This window comes from Chrysochloris asiatica, unplaced genomic scaffold (assembly GCF_000296735.1).
Source record: "Chrysochloris asiatica unplaced genomic scaffold, ChrAsi1.0 scaffold00003, whole genome shotgun sequence".
Lineage (NCBI taxonomy): Eukaryota > Metazoa > Chordata > Mammalia > Afrosoricida > Chrysochloridae > Chrysochloris > Chrysochloris asiatica.
Genome location: NW_006408521.1, coordinates 19922823 through 19942221, shown reverse-complemented (window position 1 = coordinate 19942221; position 19399 = coordinate 19922823). Strand labels below are relative to the sequence as shown.

The 19399-nt window shown below is 40.6% G+C and overlaps 1 protein-coding gene across 2 annotated transcripts in view; it reads right to left on the bottom strand.

Annotated features, from left to right (window-relative positions):
- PLCE1 (phospholipase C, epsilon 1) overlaps positions 1-19399 on the bottom strand; it is a 349465-nt gene that overhangs the window by 133598 nt on the left and 196468 nt on the right. For both annotated transcript variants that reach the window (XM_006831159.1, XM_006831160.1), the window contains exon 3: positions 16559-16875. In XM_006831159.1, the coding sequence (XP_006831222.1) occupies positions 16559-16875 (317 nt within the window). The remainder of the gene's footprint in view (positions 1-16558; positions 16876-19399) is intronic.

Genomic DNA, 19399 nt, shown 5'->3' with positions numbered 1-19399 from the left:
CATCAAGGAAGAAGAGCGGAGAGCGGGACCCTACCCAGAGAGGCAGTGATGCCTGAGATGGAGGCAGAGACAATGACGTGGAGAGATGGAGCTGTTGGGGACTTAAGACAGAGAGGGAGAGGGGCTGTGTGCTGATGACCGGGGGGCATGCTTGTAGTGTATACCCTTTGGATGGTTGATGATGCATGGAGGGGATTGTAACCATAGCAATGAAATGATATACGATAGAATGAATGTAAAACTAATGTTCTCCCATAATTCACAATAAAACATTAAAAAAAAAAAAAAAGAGGGAGCCTAGATCCAGAGGGGGCAGGGGAAGGTAGAATCTTACTGAGTGGTTTCCAACCTATCTGGATGGGGCTGGTGAAAGGAGATGGGGATAAGACTCTTGTGGTTCAATAGTGAATAATTGCTATCAGGACTGACTGTGAGGGTTGGAAATGTAAAGGTAGATGTTTTGTAACAAAAGGAGGGGAACAATTGATTTTGAAGTCCAGGAGCGGAGGTTCCAGGGACCATCAAGTGAGAAGAGCGGAGTGGGGTACTCTACCCAGAGAAGCAGTGACACCAGAGATGGAGGCAGAGACGATGATGTGGAGAGATAGAGCCACTGCGGACTCTGGATTCAGGGAAGGAGAGGAGTTATGTGCTGACGGCTGGGGGGTAGGTTTGTGGGGTGTACCCTTTGGTTGTTAGATGATGTATGGAGGGTATTGCAATCATTGCAATGAAACAAAATACGATAGGATGAATGTAAAGCTAATGGTTCCCATGTAAACTGTCACATAATTCACAATAAAACCTTAAAAAAAGAAAATGGGAAAATTCATTCCACTTTTCCATGAACTTTTTGAAGACCCCCTCTATTGAAGAACAGGGTATATTTTGAAGATATGGGGCATATCCAGCTTTAAGAAATTGTTAATTTGTCTTATCCGCCTGGGTCGGAGAGATGACATTTATACAAAGCTTTGGTTTAAGGAAGAATTTTAAAACAATTTGAGCTCCATCAACACAGTGGGCTTTTTGAGATGGAATGTGTGCTCTTTCTTTGGAGATTTTTAAGCAAAAGCTAGGGAGCTATTCCGATGTTTGTCAGCTAATGTGAGTAAATAAGACAACCCAAACCACCCTCCCCATCAGTTCCTAATTGTGTATCTAGCCTTCCTGGCTTCCAAGGTTCTGAGTCCTCTTTGCGCCTCTTCAAGGACAACACGCATGTGTGATTTCTCCAACAACAAAGTACTTGTCTCCCAGTTAGCATGCAATCACAATAGTTAGCATTCAGTTCCTGTCCTGTGACAGGTACTGTGCTAATTACTTTTATATATGCATTATTCTATTTAATTATACCAATAACCATTTGAGGTTGATAAAATTATCCTATTTTATGAATGAGGAATTCGAAACAAAAATCAGTATGTGTCACTCATCTGCCTAGGGTCACCTAGTCAATAAGTGGTAGAATCTAGATTCAAATCCAGACTTAATAAGAGAACCATACCCTCCCCACTAACCTAGTGTTCTTTAATCATGCGCTCTCATATCATAGTTAATGCCCTGTGTTGTTTTGTTTTCCCCTTGTGTATATACAGCAATATTTTGTTATATACCTTGAACTGCAAAGCTGTTTGAACTGCAAGGTCAGCGGTTCAAGCTCACCAGCTGCTCCTTGTAAACCCTATACAGGGTCGCTATGGGTCAGAATTGACTCGAAGGCACTTAACAACATACCTTGAACTAGATTACAAATTCATCAAATAAAGGGCCATGTCTTATTATTTTTGGTATTTCTAATAGTACCTACTTCAATAAAAAATTGTTATCATGAATTAGCACTACTCATTCATTCAATACTTATTTATGAGCATCTACTATATACTTCAAGGAGCTCTGCTAGCGTAGTCGTTACGAATTGGGCTGCTATCCTCAGAGTCAGCAGTTCGAAACTACCAGCTGTTCTGCAGGAGAAAGATAAGGCTTTCTGCTCCCATAAAGATTTACAGCCTCAGAAACCCTGTACAGGGTCGCTATGAGTCAATACCAACTCCACGGCACATAACAACAATAACTATGTACTTTGAGTCCTCGTGTGGTGCTGTCAGATAATGCACAGGGCCAAAAGATCGGTTTGAACCACAACATCATGGTTCAAGTTCATCAGCCGCTCCTTGGAAACCCTATACAGGGTTGTTATGAGTCAGAACTGACTCACAGGCACTTAATAACAACAATAACAACTATGTACTTGGTACTACGGAAAGAACTAGACAGGTAGCAATAAACAAGAGTGATAAATTTCTTTTTCTTACAGAGTTTATAATCTAACCTAGGATTATAGGAAAAAAGAAAACAATCAAAAGTTAAAAAGCAATTATCTTTTGAGTTAAGACATAACCATGAGAAGGCACCAGCTGTGGTATGATCTAAAGGAAGAAGGTCTTGAGTAGAAAGAACAACAAGTTCAAAGGTCGAGCAGAGAAAACTAGTTCAACATGTTCAGGGAACAGAATGCAGGTCAGCATGGCTGGAATTAAGCCAGAGAGAGGGGTGAAGGGAAGAAAGTTAGGATGCAGAATTACGCAGGAGCAAAATCACACAGGATTTTGGCATTCTGGATTTTATTTCACATGCCCAGGGGAGGCACTGGAGAATTTCCAGAGAGAGGGGTGTGCGTGTGCGTGTGCGTGTGCGTGTGTGTGAGAGAGAGAGAGAGAGAGAGAGAGAGAGAGAGAGAGAGAGAGACCTTATCAGTTTTGTGTTAATAAAAGTTCTCTGGCTGAGAGTGGAAAATGGATTTGCATGAGTGCCGTAGAGTCGGTTCTGACTCATAGTGACTCTGTATAGGGTTTCTGAAGCTTTTAAATCTTGTGGTAAGCACAGTCCAGTGCTTATTGTATGGAGCCCATAGTGGAGGTTTGTGCAATGGTGGGTGGGTCTACAGTAGTCAAGCTCAGGATGCATTTTGTAAGTAGAGCAAATGCTTTGGATGCTGGGAAAGAGTAAATCAAGAATGTTTCCATCCATGGTAGTTAACTGGAACCTCTGAGTGTACGCTTGTGCTGTTAACTGAGGTAGGGAAATGGCTGTGTGGGTGAGGGGAAGAGACAGGATGGTAGGTAATGGGGGAGGAAGAAGTCAGTAGTTCTTTTTGGGCCATGGGCGAGATGCTGGTAGACATGAATCGTATGCAAAGTCAGTGAGGCTTTGCCTGTCTTGTTCCGACAATTCAGAGAACTGTATCTGGTACGGAGTTGTACTGGATAAGAAGTTGTTGAAAGAAAAAAAGCCAAGGGGAAGCAATGAGATGGCAGCTGGATGTAGGAATGTTTGTATCTCCTAGGCAAATGTGGATTCTCAGCAAAGCTACTGAGCAGAATACATGTTAATGCATTCTTTCTTGGTTGCTCCACTTTGAAGAGACTGACTTTACAAACAGCTTAATTAATGTTGCTGTTGTTAAGTACCGTCCAGTCAGTTCCAACTCGTAGTGACCCTGCATAGGGTTTCTGAGGTGGTAAATCTTTAAGGAAGCATAAAGTCTCATCTTTTGCTTTTGGAGTGTCTGGGAGATTTAAATTGTTGACCTTATAGTTAGCAGCCCAACTGGTAAGCCACTACACTTCCATGCAATCTGGAGAGAGGCTCAAAATCTGTCTGTGACTACAGCAGTACCTGGTCTTTACCTCAGTGTTTCCTGTCATATAAATGATCTGATGGCAAAAGACAGCAGGGCTTTACCCATGTCATTGCTCTGAATAATCACATAAGCTATTCTCATTGCCCCCATTAAAGAGGTTAGGTAGTTTGCCTGAGTTACACAGCTCAGAACGATAGATTAGAACCCAGGCAGCCTAACTCCTGAGCCCACTATGAAAGGAGATGCCCACCCCCCTCCTTTATTCCCCAGTTCCACTGCTACCTGAAGGATTATTCTTAAATTAAGTGCAGGTTGTCAAAAAGCACCAACGACATACTGAATTGTGTCTCCCAAGAATTTGTTGTTGTTGTTAAGTGACGTTGAGTCGGTTCCGACCCATAGTGAGCCTGTAGAGGGTTTTCGAGGAGTGACTGGTGAGCTTAAACTACCCACCTTGCAGATCAAACTGACTGCAGTTCAGTGCACTAATCCACAGTGCCACACCAGAACTCCAAGAATATGCACTGTAAATTCTGACTCCTAATTGTAGATAGGATCCTATCTGGGAATAGGGTCTTTTTTTGTTTGTTCTTTTAAACTTTTTTTTCCTTCAACTTTTTATTGTGGACTGAGTGAAGGTTTAGCAGAGCATCAGCTTTACAAGCAACATTGATATGCATTTTGTTTCATCTCACTGATGGCAATCCACTCAATGTAACATCACTCATCCCACATCCTACCTGTGTTTCTTATTTCCGTTCCTCCTGAATTTTGTCCTTGGGAAATAAACCAAATGGTTTATTTCTATGATATGTTGATTTCAGCCATGCCATTTCCTCCCTTATAGACCTGTCCATTGTTGGCCACAAACTGAGCCACAGGACTGAGTTCAATTCCATCAGTCTCAACCTGACCAGTAAGCCTGGTCTTTTTATGATTTTGAATTTTGTTCCACATTTTTCTCCCACTCTATCTAGGGCCTTCTAGTGATCCCTTTCAGAGCAGTTGGTGGTGGTAGCCAGGTGCCATCTAGTTCTTCTGGTCTCAGGGTCATGGAGACTGCTATTCCCATGGTCCCTTAACCCACTGGACTAATTGTTTCCATGTGTCTTCAGTTTTCACTACTCTTCTTTCTTCCAGACAGGAAAAGATCAGTAGTTACATCTTAGATGGCTGCTCATGAGCTTTTAAGACCCCAATTGCTACTGATCAGAGTAAGAGTTAGAACACTGTCTTTGAGGACTACGTGATTGACCTCGGTCTCCCCTGAGACTATGGTCCTCAGCTCCCAGGTCCAGCAGCTCATTCCTTTAAGGTGTCTGGTTATCTGTAAGAAGTTTTCATAACTTTGCTCCCTGTATGTTCCACCACATCTATGGATATATTTGAAGTAAAGGTAAATATTCATGTGCAAATATTCTCCGTCAAATGTATATATTTATTTATGGGTACACTGGCAATAGGATTTTATTTGTTATGTTAATGAAAGCATATCAGTGGAGGGTGTCCTTTAAGCAAATCACTTTTGAAATATACAAGGGGGCTTCAAAAAGTTGCATTATCTTTTAATTCTATTTTCCCATGAACTTTCTGAAGCCCCTCCTACTGTCTAGGATCTTTGGGGTTGGAACTTTGCATTGTGTGCATTTACAGTTGATTCCATCAACAGAACAAAGTGTTCATTCCCCGATTCCTGGTGTGGTGCTCTATGTAGGATCAGCAATGGACTGTACACCACAAGGTCGCAGTCCAAACCTACCAGTTGCTTCTTGGAAATGCTATACAGGGTTGCTATGAGTCAGAACTGACTCAACAACCTCTCATTAAGGTGTCCTGATGGTATTGGGGATTAGGTGCTAACCACAAGGTTGGTGGTCTGAACCCACCAGCCACTTCTCAGGAGAAAAATGAGGCTGTTTATTCTCATAAAGATTTATAGACTCAGAAACCCTACACCGTGTTGCTGTGAGTCACAATTGCCTTGATGTTAGTGGGTTGGTTTCTGGAAGCAGCCACTGCCCACATAACCATCAGTCAAGCTTTTGTGTAACAGACAGTTAATGTCTCTGATTGGGACGTGGTTACCAGCTTCCAGAGGCCATTTTAGTAGGTTCACTTTATCCTATGCCCTAAAAGGGCAGCTTTTGTGTATCTAGTGGTTCTTGGCAAGAACATTTTATCTGAGCAACTCATTTGGACCAGGTGGCCCAAAGGCAAGCCTTGAGCCCTAGGTTGAGACTCTTAAGTTACACTGAGACTCCACAAACCTCTGTAGTGAGTCCACCTGGCTTTCTGCCGCAGGTGATCTACCCCCACCTTCTTCCTCTTGTTCAACCTAAACATTAACCAGCCTGCTTCCCCCAGTCACACAAACTTGGGCAGCCCAAAGTGACACTCAGTTGTGGAGTGTTCCTTCTACCTGGTAGGTTCACCAGATGTCCACTCAAGACTTTAAAGGTTACCCCACCCATAAAGAATGCCAAGGTACAGCTCAACTTCCAGCTGTCTGGGGCTGGTTCCTTTCAATCACAATCCTTATAGACCTTCTAAGTGATGATGAATACTTTGGCACATTCCAGCATCTACAATTCTGGTCAAAGTTAAGGAAAGACCATGAGAATGATGGAGGTGGAGAAACAGTATCTTTATGTTTGAATATTCCCTCACGTGAAATATTTGGGGAAAAAATACTTAAAAAAAAACAAACCCAAAAACTTGTAAGAAAAGTTTCCTGTCAACACAGTTCCTCCTCGATCAATGCAGACAGTGAAGCAAATCACCTGTTCAGGCTTCTATTAAAACTTTATTCCTCAAATCTGAACACTCAGGGTAAATTTCTAATAACATTCCCTCATGGTAAGGAGAAATTTAGCCTACTTCTGCAAGACCGTATTTCTCCTCGGGAAGGCACATCTCCTTAGAGGCATACCTCAGAGAAACAGATGTTACATGAATATTAAAAGCCACATTGATGTAACACCAGATTGGAGAGGTAGCGACCCAGACCCTAAAGACTACTCTCCCTCAGCCCCCATCCCAACACAGTGTGTTGCAAAAAGTTTTTAGAAAAAAAAAAGAAGGGGGGGGGGGGAAGGAGGAAGAATGAATTTTAATATTTATTTGCCTCACATCCCTTCTCAACAAGTATGTGGTCTCTTTGGAGGAAGTAACTACAAAAAAAAAAAAAAAAATGCCTCCTCTCTCTTCTAGGAAAGACAAAAGAAAACCCTGGACATTAAAACAAAGCACATATAAACAGGTCAAAGAGAATGTATTATAGGTAGAGGCTACTTAGAGAAGTAAGTAGGAAAAAGAGTAATATGATTTGAGACTGTCTAAGCAAGCGACTTTGTGGGTGGCCAAGAAACAAGGTTGCTCAAAGGAAAAGAACAGCGGCTTCTCTGAGAGCCAGAGCATGGGCTTCTGGTCAAGAACATGACTAGAGAGAGGTGTCCAAATTAAAAGGGTTCAGGAAGATCTTTCTCCTACAGGAATCAAAGCAGGACCAAGCCCACCCCCAAAATAGATCTTGAAGATTGGTCTCTTGCGCATGCTTCTGTTTACTTTCAGGGATAAATTAATGAGTAACTTTTTAAAGCACTAAACTTCCCTAGGGTGCATCACAGGCAGGGGAACAGTGAACGGGAAGACACTTGGTACCAAAGTCACAATCCAACAAAAATCACCCACACTTCTCAGTGGTGGCAGTGAAATCAGCTGACAGGTCAAGACTGTTCTTCTTCAACTAAGTAAGACCATTTCCAGTGGACATATGTTAGTTCCCACCTAACAAGACTTGTCTGCTTACTCTCTCCTTCCTACAACTCTATTCTTTGGCATCACCAGCATTCTATCCCCTAGCTTTCCTTCATTTTTCTGTTCTGTTCCTTCTCTGTCTCCTTCATGGGCCCAACTACCTTCACTGTTGGCATTCCTGTTTTAGGCACACTCTCCCTAGGAAATCACATCTTCATTAATGGTTTCAATTACCTGCTAGCAAGAACTCTACAATTTATAGTCCCAGTTCACTCAGCATTCAGATTGTTTATCCCAAAGTAGAAATCTTGTTACTAGTTTTGAATCTCCTCTTTCTCCCATCACTGTATTGTAATAAACCAGCATATCTTCCCAGTTTAATTCCTAAATTTATTTTTCAAATCTGTCTCATCCTCTCCATTCCTACCATCAGCTTCAGAACTTCAACTTTATCCTCGATTTGACAAAAAGATCTTGTCACTGGACTCTCTGACACCATTGTTTTGCCCCTTTCATATTCATGTCATATTCAAGGGCTTTTAAAAAATATAAATTTGATCATGTCATTCCTTTGTACTCCTAATGATTTAAAAAAAAAAAAAGTCCAGTTCCTCTGGTGATGTTCTAAGATACCTCTCCTATGTGAGTGTCATGGACTAGCAACCTGAAAGGACTGTTACTTCCTCAATTGCATTTTGCTGTTTCCTTTCCTGTCCTCTCCCCTAGGAACAGCCTTTCCAATCTGTCTGCCTGAGGCCTACTCACACTTTCATCTTCTCCTTGCTGCTTAGTTAGTTGTTGGTTCTCCAGTTTTAGGTATTGTCTTCTCTCAGAGGTCAAGTAAAAACATAGTTGAATCAAAACAAAAAGGTTGAATATTTTGGAATAATGTTGAACATGCAACAATAAGAAATGTTACATTTATTTTAAATAATTTATCTTTTCAATGTAAGCCAAACCCTCTCAGTTATTTTCATGAATTATATTTTAAATATACTTTCCTAAGAACAAACATTATGCATCACTTCAAAAAGGCACCAGGAATTTTCTTCCTTTTCCCTCACATTACAATTGAGTCATTGTTGGAATGTGGGAAGCTTGTAGCTCATTATCATTTTCTACAGAAAATCAGGAGCAAGCTGCCTCCCCTAAACCACGAGTCTTGCTCATGACAAGAACTGCTTGGTTGTCTTCATGCCCAGCATGTTCCCACTACCCTACTCCATGACGTTCCTTCTCCAGTCCTTCCATCCCTCAAAGCCCAGCCCCAAAGTCCAGAGATCAGCAGAGAGCTCTGATCATCCATGCAGGCACATAAACATGATCTCCTGAAACCTTCTTTCCCACTCTCGGTGGCACTCAGACTGCATTACTTTTTGCCTTTTATGGAAGTTCCTTGTGACTGTGCCAGAATACGATTTAAGATTGGCACGTTTCTTAGTGCATATGCGCTACAGTGTCCTGCTTCTGAGAAGAGCCGAGTGAAGGATTGAAAACATGAATAAAGGCATTCACTGCTCCACTAAGTGACTAGCACTCCCGCAACAGGGCTAGTATTTTCTTTCTTTCCTTTAAGATTTTCCAGTGTTTCCAAGCATCTATTTTCCTTCCACTAAGGAAAGTGTATTTATTTTGTGCACCAGTGTTGATCGAACCTGACCATAGCCTAGTAATATTGCCATTTTCCATCATATATTACTAATTCTTATTTTTAAAGCATATGTGTTTTATATACCAATGGAAAAAAGAGAAGATAGCACACGGTAGGTGCTTAAGAAATGTGTTGAGTAAATTGGATCAAAATATAAACAGAAGGAGAAGCAGAAAGAAGATGAATGCACTGGAGATTTGAAAAAGAAATACAGAGAAAGTGAAGAGAAAAAGGAGACCGAAGGATAATTAAATTCTATTTTTACTACAAACTTGAATTTGATAATTTAACAAGTAGAGAGTTGAATGAGAAGAGAATAGATTTTGAAGACAGATCAGAATTCTGCAATGATCTTAGCCACCGTGATCTTGAGCAAGTGACGTAACCTCCCTGAGTTTTGCGGTTTTTGTTGTAACGTTATTTAAAAAAAACTTGTGATTTACAGAAAACTTGCAAAAATAGTGCAGAGTTCCAGTATACTCTTCAGTCATCTTGAGTCATCCCAGTACGATGGTCAAAACCAGGAAGTTAACAGTAAAATAATAATACCAACAAAACTGCTCACCTTATTAGAAGTTCACTAGTTTTCCTATTAATGTCCATCTCCCAGAGCCGTATCCATGAGGATTCCACACTGCATTCAACTGTCGTGTCATTAGACTCCTGTACAGTCTTTGACAGTTCCTTAGTCGTGCCTTGTCTTTCAAGACCTTGACACACTTCTGAAGCATAGACTACCTCTCAGTGATGAGTTATTTGGTGATTTTTCAACATTAGGTATAGGTGATGTATTTATGTCAGAACACCATAGAAATGATATCATGTCCTTCTCAGTGCATTGTTTCAGGAGTACATATTGTTCTGCTATAGACTATTGGCAATGGGAACCTTGATTATTTGGTTAAGGCAGTGCCTGCTAGGGTTCTCCACTGTACTAATTTCCCCTTTGTGGTTAATAAGTGAACTCTTGATGTGGCGTTGTGAACCACAAGGTCAGCAGTTCAAACCCACCAAATGCTCCTTGGAAACCCTATACAGTTCCAACAAACCCTATGAGTTGGAACCGACTCGATGGCACTTTATAACAATAGTTGATAAATTATCTAGTAGAGAGGTACTTGGAGACTATGTGAACATCCTGTTTCTTACCATATTTACATCTAATAATTGTAGCATCCATTTGTGGTTCTAGCTTGCAACAATTGTTATTATGGGTGTTATAATGGTGAATTTGTTTTCTCATTTCTTCTACATTTATTACTTGAAATTTTTCTTAAGTAAGAACTGTATTTTCGGTACTTCCAGAAAAATGGTGGATTAGGCAGACATGCTCTACAGACCCTCTATAACAAAGATATGGGAGACCAAATGAAACAGACACAGAGGACAATCCTAGAGCCCTGAGTTTCCAAGAAAAGGTTAAAGAAGTAGATTGAATTCCTGTTGGGAGGAGAAGTTAAATAGGAGCAGCAAAGGGAGCCTCATTAGTGAAGGGACTGTCAGCCAGACCCAGGGCAGCCATCTTGAACTTTTTTGAGCAGCTTCAGAGATACAGACAGATGGCAACCTGACAGTATAGATTCGCACAGGTCATGGAAGTGGTGGAATTCCTTCTTGCTCCCCACGCTACCCAGGCCAGCCCCAACCCTAATGTAACTCTAGAACAGCCCCTGTGCTCAGGGAGTTTGAAGTGTGAGGTGGTGCCCACTGGACGTCTTGGTGCCAGATTCATGCAGACTCTGCATGAATTCAGGATTAGATAGACTAGCAAAATTCACACACCTTCACATGAAACAAAAAAGAATATCAGAAAGATTTAGAAATCCGCCTTCATAATCAGCCACTCTTCCTCTAGCTGCCCTCTGGTTATGACAGACACTGAAGGGCTTCCACAAACTACCTCTGGATTGAGTACCCTGAACATAGACAGTACTTTCGCCTCTAGAAACTCCATCTAGGGCTGGAAGCTCAGGCATCACATCTCTCCTCTGCCCTCATTGTGAGTTCCTTGGCTGGTAGGAGCCCCCCAGAGTTTTCTCCTCTCTGGGTTCAACAACTGTACAGGTTTATTTTCCTTTTGTTGTTTCATTGTTTTGGTTTATTATTTCTTCTCCTTCTTCTTCTCTTTTCCTTCCCTTCATTTTTATCCTTTCTGTATCTGCTTTTGTTGTTTTTCCTTTTCTTCTGTTTCTCATTTCCACTCTCTTTTCGTCCTCTTGATTTCTCTTACCACTCTCTAGTCTCTATTCTGATCTCTCCTCTCTTTGTTTTAGTGTTTTTTTTTTTCTTTTCCTTTTATCTTCTTGTACAGCTCTATTTTTCTGCTCCTCTTTTTAGTTATTATATTTTTTTGTTGTTGCTGCCCGTTTTTGTTTCTTTTTTGTCCTTGAACATCCTTCTTTTTTGCTGTTGTTTTGCTTGTTCTGGTTTGCTCTTCTGTGTGCATTTTCTCATCTTGTCCCAACTGAAGGGAGACAGCAACCATGCCCATACAGCTCAGACACAATCATACCCTCTGCAGCTCTACTCACTGGACAAACGCCAACACAAGCTACTATACTGCCTGATCAATGATAGACATCAGCTGACACCAGCTAAACCCACCTTAAACTGAGCTGAACTTACAGTGAATAGAAAGGGGTGTACACACTTCCATTCTCTAATCACACCCACCGGGAGACAGTTGGTGAGAGTCTAATAACACACCAACATACAATCATCAATTAAATAAAAATGCAATGACATCACAGTGGTTCAGAGACAATGGATTTTTTTTTTTTTTTTTTAGCTCTCAGGAGGAAACAACAGAGAATGGCTCAAACAAATGACCAAGACTCAAAGCCAGAAAATGTTTATGAGAAAGAAAAGGTAATGGAACTACCTGACGAAGAATTCCAAAGAATGACATTTGGTACCTTCAACAGATTGACAGAAAGATAGAGGAAAGCAAGGAGAATACAGAAAAAATTTTAGAAGAATTTAGGAAAACACCACAAGAACAAAAAGATAAAACAAATGCAAATTTTGAAACAATATAAAACCTGAAAATAGACAGCCAGATTAATATTAATATTTCAGAAATGGACAAACATGGAAAGGACAAAGAAATAGATTTGATCAATGGAAGCCTGAATGAGTGACATTGAAGATAAATCTCTCAATCATAGTAAGCTAGTGGAACAATCAGAAAAAAAGAATGAAAACATCTGAAGAAAGCCTGAGATTTATACAGAACACCATGAAAAGGAATAATTTACAGGTGATTCAAATTCCAGTATAGGACAAGGCAATAAAAAACACAGAGAAAAATGTTGAATTGTTGGAAGAAAGTTTCCCTAACATCATGAAATATAAGAAGATAACCATTCCCAGAAGCTGAACAAATCCCAAACAGGATAGACCTCAAAAGAAAATCACCAAGGCAAACCATAATCAAACTTTCCCAAACCAATGACAAGAGAAGAATCCTGAGAGCAGCTCAAGAAAAAATGAAAAGTTACTTAAAAAGGAGAACCAATAAGACTAAATTCTGATTTCTCAGTAAAAACCACTGTAGGCAAGAATGCAATGTGATGACATACACAAAATCTGGAAGGAAAACATTGCCAACCAAGAGCCATATACCCAAAAAAGCTGTCCCTCAATATCATGGTGAAATTAGGTCATTTCCAGATAAACTGAAATTAAAGGGATTTGTAATAACCAGACCAACTTTACAAAAAACACTAAAGGGTATTCTTTAGACTGAGGACCAATAACAGCAGACAAGAACCTGAGGTTAACATACATGACAACACCCCCAAAACTTGATCCAGATATAGAAATACCTAAAGTACACAAACATGCAAGGCTGGAAACAGAGAACCAGAGATAGCAATTTATAATGAAGTCAACTACAAAGCAAAAAGAAAAAATACTGTAGATACAGAACTACAAAATGGCAAGGAAGTCAAGTAGATTTGGAGATAAACAGACTGTTTTAAACAATTAAAACACCTTCACACCAAAATAAAAAACAGCAACATCAGAAAGATTTAATAAATATTAAAACGGCAATGAACAAAATTCAAAGAAAACCCACAAACAAAATGAACTCTGCACAGAAATTTATGTGGAACAGAGACTAGCAAGACCATAAAAAAACACACAGCAAAATGACAGAATTCAATTCATATCTATCAATAATCACACTGAATGTAAATGTTTTAAATTCACCAGTCAAGAGACAGAGAGTAACAGAATGGATACAAAGTTTTATACATACACATAATGGAATACTATGCAACAATGAAGAGTAATGACGAGTCTGTGAAACACCTCACAACATGGATAAATCTGGAGGACATTATGTTTAGTGAAACTAGTCGATCATGAAAAGACACTTTGTAAGAGTCCACTGTTGTAAAAAGTTTACTTGAGAAAATAAATATATTATGATGGCTACCAGGGGTGAAAGGGAAGGGAAAATTATTCACTGGGTAGAGGGTAGACACATGTCATCTTGGATGATGGGGAAGGCAATATACAACAAGAGGAAGGTTTGAACAGGAAAGATGAAGGTAGTGGAAGACAGAGGGAGTAATTTAAGAGTTAAAGTTTGTTGTTGTTATGTGCCATGGAGTTGGTTCTGACTCATAGCGACCCTGTACAGGGTTTCCGAGGTTGTAAATCTTTACGGGAGCAGAAAGCCTCATCTTTCTCCTGCGGAGCAGCTGGTAGTTTCGAACTGCTGACGCTGAGGTTAGCTGCCTGATTCGTCACCACTATGCTACCAGAGCTCCTTTGAACAGGAAGGATAAAGGTAGTGGAAGATAGAGGGAGGATTTTAAGAGTTAAAGTAAATGGAGGTAAATACTGTTAACTAATGGAACACGGAGGGGACTGCAATCACTGTAATGACACAAAGTGTGTGATTTGTTGATGTGGGACCGATGATCTGCTCTGTAAACCATTACTCGATTCATAATACAATTTAAAAATGATAGTTCAGGTCAATATAGACTCATGAATATTTATTTTAATCTGCGAGCTATAATCCATTACTGTGGTTATTTATTTTGTTGTTTAAGCTTCATTTTGTTCCTTTTTGAGACAGGGATAATGACGACTGCCTTACACAACCACTATAAGATTAAATGGGAGTTAAAAATGTGAAAATGTCTAGTCCAGTTGCTACTGTTGGTTAGGTGCTGTCCAGTCAGTTCTGAATTATAGTGACCCTGTGTACGGTTTCTGAGAAGTGGCTGGCAGTTGTGAACTGCCTACCTTTTGGTTAACAGTCCAGAATTTATCCTATAGCACCACACCAGGACAAAATTGAGTACAGAACACCTAATAAATAAATAAATGCCAGTGACTTTAAAGTAAAGCCATGGTCATTTCATTCTGTTGTTACGTGCTGTCCAGTCAAGTCCAACTCATAGCGACCCTGGACAGGGTTTCCAAGGAGCAGCTGGTGGGTTTGAACCACCGACCTTGTGGTTCACTTGTCTTACAAGCGCCACACCAGGAGTCCTCCATTGAGTTGGTTCTAAGGGTGGTTGGTGAGTTTGAACTGTTGACTCTGCAGTTCAAACTGACCTTGTGGCCCAGTGTTTATGAGCACCACACCAGGACTCATTTTAAACAGGTGAAAATATTCATTTAAGAATTCTTTTTTACTATGGTCTAGCTTTTTTTTTTTACCCTAAGTACATAAGACATCTGGAATTAAGCTTCCCAGTGTTGCCTACTGACGATCATTTAGGATTTGCCTTTAATGACATGTAAGATTGATTCTGAATCAGCATACCCATTATTTGTATGAAAATAGATGCTTGAGAGGCTGTTCTCTTAAGTAGTTTATGGGTTTTCCCAGAAAGCTTGTTTATGTTCTGAAGTTGGTTAGCTAAACTATTTCCAGAGATACTCCAAAGCATGCCTCAACCCAGCTCTGAATTAATGAAATCACTGATTCATTTCTGATCCCAAAGCTTATGGAAGTGACTGGAAGAAACCCAGGTTTTTGTTCTCTGAAATTAGCTTGAAATTAGATCAGTCATCAATCAGGAAAAATCACTTGTAAACTCAGGTGGGATTAACAAACAAACAAAAAAGAAGAGAGTCCTAAGGGTTTGAAAGTGAGTAGACCTGGAAGATTAAAAAATAATTAATAAAATACAGTAAAATCCACTAATAAAAGCACTCAATTTACTGAACTTTAAGTATCCACTACTTTTTTTATCAGTAAGGAAAATCAAGAACATCAGGCTGTTTATTTAAAAAAGCATCTTGGAGGGCACTATGGTTCCCAAACTCTCATGTGAACTTCCAGAGATTCTGTTGTACTCAGTTTGGAACCAGAAATCTGCAGTTCTAGCAGGTGTGGCACTGTAGGTTAATGCACTGGAGTGCAAAGTCGGTTTGAGCAACAAGGTTGGTGGTTCAAGCTCACCAGTCACTCCTTGGAAACCCTATACAGGGTGGCTGTGACTCGGAACTGACTCAATGGCACTTAACAACAACAATAGTAACCCCAACGTGGGGAGCGCACTGGCTTCATAGAATAAGCAACAGTTTGCAAACCCCAAGGTCGATTGTTTGATCCCACCAGCCACTCTGCAAGACAAAGATGCTTTCTGCTCCTGCGAAGATTTAAAAAAGCCTCAGAAGTCCTACACAGGGTTGCTATGAGTCCGAATCAGCTTGATGTCATTAACAATGACCACCCCCCACCCCCCAAACATGGTACTTGGGTAATGCAATCAATAAAGTGTTCAGCTATTAATGGTACGGTTGGCTCACAGCCAACTCATACCAACTAGTTCAAATTCACTCAGGGGTACCCTGGAATACAGGCCTGCTGATTAACTTCTGCAAAACTATCCATTGAAAACCTTATGTAGTAGATAGGATGAATGTAAACTAATGTTCTCCCATGTAAACTATCACATAATTCACAACAAAACATTTAAAAAAACACCCCAAAAAACCAAACACCTTATGTAGTGCAGTTCTACTGACACAAATGGGGTCAGCAGGAGTTGGACTCGACTAGACAACTGGCATCTGGGACTCCAAACATAAGCCTGAGGTGAGAGGCGAGATAGGTGTGGCCAGAGGCCATGTTTTCAAAATTCAAAATGGAGACATCTGGTCTTAAAAGTATCTATGGGAACAAAGGGCAAGGGGTAGAATATTTGAAATTGGGCCCAGATAGAATTACTTGGCAAAGGTGGGAAGAAGGTGAAACTGGATATCAAAATTCTGCTTATCCAAGGGATAGTAACAATATGGATGAAGATTAAATCAATGAGGCTTATAGGTAGGTTGCAGTGAAGTGGGAAGGAGGATGACAGTATGCTGTGTCTCTGTCATTGCCCGGAAAGAAAAACAACCATCACAGAAGTATCAAGACAGAGAGGTAGATGAGTTATCTATCAGTAACAAACAACTTTGAAAGAAAAACCATGCTTAAAAGTAATCTATCAGTGATTCAATTACACATTTACCCCAAAGCAACTTCTTACCTCATTAAATCTCATCACAAGATCTTCAAGAGCGTTGTGCTCTCCATTCTGGGAAGTAAGAATGGATGCTGAAATAGAGGCTTTCAGGCAGGGCAGGGACCTCTGGCATTCCGAAGTGCCTAAGTCCCGGGTTAAGAAGCAAAGGTAGTCAATAGGCAAGACCCTTCGGTAAATGTTCTGCTCTTGCTCTGTCAGGATGCTAGCAACCTCCTCGGGGAATTGGATGAGGGGTTGAAGGTCAATCAGTTCCTTACTGATTCCAGCTGTACTTGAAGGGAGGGCATTGGAATTGGCCATGGAGGCACCTGGTTGGCGCTCTGAAATAAAGCAACAAAAGTCATGGTTACACAAAGACTGATTTCCTTTACGACAGATATGTGCTTGAGAGCCACTGAGAATTATGTGGTTTTCATAACCCAAGTCTCTACACAGTGGTTACGAATCGAGCTGTTAACCTCAAGGTCAGCAGTTTGAAACTACCAGCTGTTCCACAGGAGAAAGAGGAGGCTTTCTGCTCCTGTAAAGATTTACAGCCTCAGAAACCCTGTACAGGGTCGCTATGAGTCGGAACTGACTCCACGGCATATAATGTCTGCCTAGTGGGCAATTCTACATTCTCTTTCTTGTTTTGACGACCATTCTGATATCTGTCCTGTACTACTCCCACTCCCTGGAACACAAGTTGCTGTGGAATTGATTTTGACTCATGGAAATCCCACGTGTGTCACTAGGCAAGACCCTTTAGTAAATGCTGGCGACTTCTTCTGGGAACTGGATGAGGGGTTGAAGGGCAATCACTTCCTTGCTGGTCTCAGTTGTACTTGAAGGGAATACTGTGCTCCATATGGTTTTCAGAGGGAGCTCACCAAAGCCTTCTTCTAAGATGTCTCAAAGTGGACTCGACCCTTCAACCTTTAGTTAGCAAAGGAGCTCATTCAGGTTTCGCACCACCCGTGGACTTTCCTCAAGTCCGAGGGTCTTATTTTTCTATTTTCAGAAGCAGCATGGATGAGCACATTATCCCTCACCAGTTCACTATGATACTTTGCAGAGTTGCAGAGAAAGAAAATAAGCCGGTGGTTCCTCATCTTCATTTGTTAACCATCATTGATGAGAAATGAGAGGTATTGGGGGTGGGTGTTACAGATTGAATTGTGTCCCTCAAAAACATGTGAAGCAAATCCTAACCTCTATGCCTGTTTGTTTATGGTGGTGGCTTGTGTGTAGGTAGCTATGATGCAAGAAGCTATGACGGGTATTTTAAACACCAGCAGGGTCACCCATGGTGGACTGGATTCAGTGGAACTTCCAGACTAAGAATGACTAGGAAGGAGAGGCAATAACTTCTGAATGTTTAACCACTGAAAACCTTATGAATAGCAAGAGAAATTGTCACATATAGTGCCAGAAGATGAGCCCCTCAGGTTGGAAGGCATTCAAAATATGACTGGGGAATAGTTGTCTCCTTGAAGCAGAGTTAACCTTGGTTGATGCAAATGGAGTAAAACCTTAGGAACCTTCCCTTCCTGATGGGGCAAAACTCAAAATGAGGAGAAGCAGTTACAAGTCATCTATTACTAATCAGAACATAGAATATATGAAGTATGAATCCAGGAAAACTAGAAGTTGTCAAAAATGAAAAGTAATGCATAAAGAGTGATATCCTAGGCATTAGTGAGCTGAAATGGACTGGTATTGACCATTCTGAATCTGACAATCAAATGGTTAACTATGCCAGGAATGACAAATTCAAAAGGAATGGTGTAGTATTCATCATCAAAAAGAACATTTCCAGGACTGATTGTGAGGATTGGAAATGTAAAGGTAGACATTTTATACCAAGGAGGGCAGTGATTAACTTTTCAGTCTAGGAGCGGAGGTCCCTAGGACCATCAAGGGAGAAGAGCAGACAGTGGGACCCTACCCAGAGAAGCAGTGATGCCTGAAATGGAGCCAGAGATGATGACGTGGAGCTATGGAGCAGCTGGAGACCCAGAGAGGGAGAGCGACTGTGTGCTGAAGACCTGGGGGGCACGGGGGAAGGATTGCATGGCAATGAGATGATATACGACAGAATGAATGTAAAACTAATGTTCCCCCATGTAAACTATTACATAATTCACAATAAAAAAGAACATTTCAAGATTCATCTTGGAGTACAATGCTGTACGTGATTGGGCAATATCCATACGCCTACAAGAAAGACCAGCTAATACCACTAATATTCAAATTTACTCACCAACCACTAAAGCCAGTAATGATGAAACTGAAGACTTCTACCACATTCCTCAGTCTGAAATTGATCAAACATGCAATCAAACTGTATTGATAATTGCTTGTGACTGGAATATGAAGGTTGGAAAATATGGCCTTGGTGACAGAAATGATGCTGGAGATTGCATGACAGAATTTTGCAAGACCAGAGACTTATTCATTGCAAATACCTTTTTTTAAACAACAGAAAAGGTTACCATACACATGGACTTCACCAGATGTTATATATAGGCATCAAATTGACTACATCTGTGGGAAGAGACAGTGGAGAAACTCAGTATCATCAGCCAAAACAAGGTCAGGGGCAGACCATGGAACAGACCATCAATTGCTCATATGCAAATTCAGGCTGAAGCTGAAGAAAATTAAAACAAACCCACAAGAATCAATTGGGACTTTGAATATATCTCACCTGAATTTAGAGATCACCTCAAGAACAGATTTGATGCATTAAAACACTAATGACTGAAGACCAGAAGAGCTGTGGAGGACATCAAGAACATCACACAGGAAGAAAGTAAAGGATCATTAAAATAGACAGGATTTTGAAAACCACACAAACAAAAA